We start from the raw sequence: 3167 nt of genomic DNA, 5'->3' as shown, positions 1-3167 counted from the left end.
AATAATTGTCTTGATAGACATGGTAATTTTGATCAAGATAGGGTTCCAAAATGGAAAGAATAGTTTCTTGTAATTTCTTTCCATCACCAGAATAAATTCTAAATTTCCAATATAGCCTGAAGTGCTTTCAGTAACTACACAAACAAGTAGGTCATACTATGTAAGTTTCCCAGGATTATATGTTCGCATATGAAGCCTTCCCCTCCAAGGAATCACAGATTCGTCCAAAGACAGTTTTTGGTTTGGCTTATAAACTGTCTGAAATTTCTGAACGAAAAAGTTCAATAAGGGCTGAATTTTGAAAAGCCTGCTTGTTGATTGTGGTTGCAGTTCATTATCATTGAAATGCAAACACCACCAAATTTGCTCAAATCTCTTATGGCTCATTAGTTTGCTGAAAATTGGAATTTCTAAAAATGGATCTGTTGACCAATACTCTTTCTGATTATCCCTCCTTGTATGGCCCATTAGAAAGATAATTGCAAAAAAAAAATTTCATTTCTGCTGAAGTGACATACACCAACTTCAACGCCTTATAACTTCTGTCATAATGTACACGGTGTTGGAGATAGTATCTGTTAGTTTCCTGACATAGCATGTCAAAGAAACTATCTCCAAAAAACAGTTTCGCTACTTCAGACACTTGCGTTGGGTCCGATGGAATTTGCTTCACCCCTGGATTTCCAGTAAACTGTCCCAAAGCAGGCATCTTGTCTACTTTTCCCCATGTCGCTGTCCCCGCAATGTTGCTACCCGCACATTCGTTGGAGCTACGGTCACTTTCACTGTCTGTGGTCACAATTTTTTGTTCGCCCCTGCCACACTCACCATCAGATTGTGAGTCGCTATCACTAGCAGACTCACAAGGGACGTCAGATAGCTCATCGGAGAAGAAGTAAGATATTTCTTGTTCTCCAAGAAATCGCTTGGGTGTCAACCGCTTTGGTCTTTGATCCATATTGAACTACTGACTGACAGCTTGCTACGTAAAGCTTGAAGAAATAAAGGCATTTATTTTCCTTTGCAGGGGCATAGAGTTACAGCGAGGTCTAGTAACTGATTGGTCAGCAGACATTCCAGAGCCTTATAACACAGCTGCAAGCAGCTACGTGCTAGCTAGGTGGAGCCAGAGAGATGTATAGTGTGTTGCAACTTGTCATGTTTTAAAAACCTGTTAACACGTGAATGGTCCGCCATTTTTAAAAGCGAAAAACCTTTTAAAAGGTGTGCGGTCCACAAAGTGTTAAGAAGGTACACAGACAGAATACAGGTGTTCCCAAACTTACATTTTTCTTGATATCAGTAATGTATAACTGTAAGTTGACCTCAGTCACATATATTCCAGCCACCTAATTATGTAAGATAGTTCCAATATGTTTTAGTCTTTGTTAGTAGAAATTAACTTGAAGTCACACTATGTAAGATTTGAGGCTTTCACGGCGGTGACTATGAAGAAAGCAGTCTTCTGAGATATTACAAAAGTTGTTACATTTTTGTATTTCTTCATGAAATAAGGATTATAATTTAAAGCATGTACACCTACTCCATTAGGTGCATGCAGAATATGTTGTTCAGTTAGTGTGGTTACTTGCAAGGTTGGAATTATGTGTGGAGTTGATTTTAGTTTGTAACATTCTCAGAGCAGTCTGCTTATGGTTACTGATGGTCATTACTATTTATCTTTACCGTAGGTCATTAATTTTTCAGTAAATGGTTTTCAAACAAAAGGTATGATACACCTATCAAAAGAAACTGAAGATTTTATTTCTTTATTGGTTAGTGTCCTGTTGAGAAAGGTACAATAAAATAGTTTCACTTGGTGTAGTATTTAAATGTATATCAGCTTTAGGAAAAATGATGTAGAAATGTTTTAATTTCATAATATATTTGAATGCACTAAAAGTTTCACTGTAAACTTGAGGTGACCACGTGCAGTTTGAGTCCAGGCAGGGCCACTGAAGCGTCAGGCCGATAGCTTTAAATGGTTGCAGTGGTAGACTTGCCATTTCTTATTAATTTGTACAGATTTCCTGGCAGACTCACTACTGTGATGAAGACTTGTTCAAACAACGCTCTGAGAATTGATTTCATTATGTAATGTAATTCATCTGAACTGATCACAGTTCAGTTTATTCAGTACAGCACAATTACTGTAGTGTTGTAGTGTGCCAATATTTCTTGTTCATAAGTGGAGGTACAGTCATCTACAAACACCAGTGTTATATGTGAGATGTGAGATATTCATGGCAGTGATCATGACGAAGTTGGGAGTGATGCTGTGTAGGTGGGTAGGAGTCTGCCAACATTTTGGAGGAACGTAACACCACCTTCATAAGGGTAGACTTGTGCTACATACATTCTATCACATCCTGACTTTTCAGAAGTATTAATGAGGCTAAGTCTCCTGAAATGTAATGCTCTGTAATTTGTTTTTACCAACACTGCAGGCACATATACTTCCTCCATCTTCAGGATGAAAAATTGAAGCTGAAGGCAGTATGTTCCTCTGAAATGTCATTAAACTTCTACCAACATGCACAGCGTCATATCCCGTATCATCAGTCAAATGAAACTGCTGTTTGTGGATGACCTGATTTAATATTGTGACTGCAAACACAACATGATGCTTCAATGCATATTATTCATGAATGGGAACAGGTCAAACATCTGTACCTATGTAATCCAAATGTCTGATATCTGGAGTCATCCTAAAGCTGGAGGCACACGTTCCACCAAAACATTAGTATCCACCTATCAGACTGCAGCATAGTGTGTTTCGCCAGAATCCTGGTATCCGCCTGCAAGACTGCAACATAGGGTTACAGCACACAACGTCCCCACCAAGGAACTTGATGATTATACAGCTTTCCAGTTTTGTCAGGAAAGTTGCATCAAGGACCTGTAGCTGAGAAGGGGGAACACTAATACATACAATATTTTTGTTGGAACATGCTGGAAAGCATCCACTTGGCAAAGCAAAAGTGGTGGAAGGAAGATATCAAACCGGATCATGACAAAACTGGGTATAAGACTGTGGATCATGATGTGTCCACTGGTAGGCTTTGGTATTAGCAACAGTCATCCTGGAAGGGTATGCTGAAAAGGAATGCCTTGATAAGACTGTGAAAATGTAGTTCTGTCAACAAGACACAGAGTTCTTCCATGCC

General features: G+C 38.9%; 1 protein-coding gene across 1 annotated transcript in view; it reads left to right on the top strand.

The window, feature by feature from the left end:
• LOC117283028 overlaps nt 1-1168 on the top strand; it is a 9667-nt gene extending 8499 nt beyond the window's left edge. The window contains exon 6 of the mRNA XM_033755173.1: nt 1028-1168. Within this exon, the coding sequence (XP_033611064.1) occupies nt 1028-1035 (8 nt within the window). The 3' untranslated portion in view covers nt 1036-1168. The remainder of the gene's footprint in view (nt 1-1027) is intronic.
• The last annotated feature ends 1999 nt before the right edge of the window (nt 1169-3167 follow it).

Source organism: Cryptotermes secundus, unplaced genomic scaffold (genome assembly GCF_002891405.2).
Source record: "Cryptotermes secundus unplaced genomic scaffold, Csec_1.0 scaffold5030, whole genome shotgun sequence".
In the NCBI taxonomy this organism is placed as follows: Eukaryota; Metazoa; Arthropoda; class Insecta; order Blattodea; family Kalotermitidae; genus Cryptotermes; species Cryptotermes secundus.
Note: the sequence above shows the minus strand (reverse complement) of the source record. Positions and strands in the feature narration are given on the sequence as shown.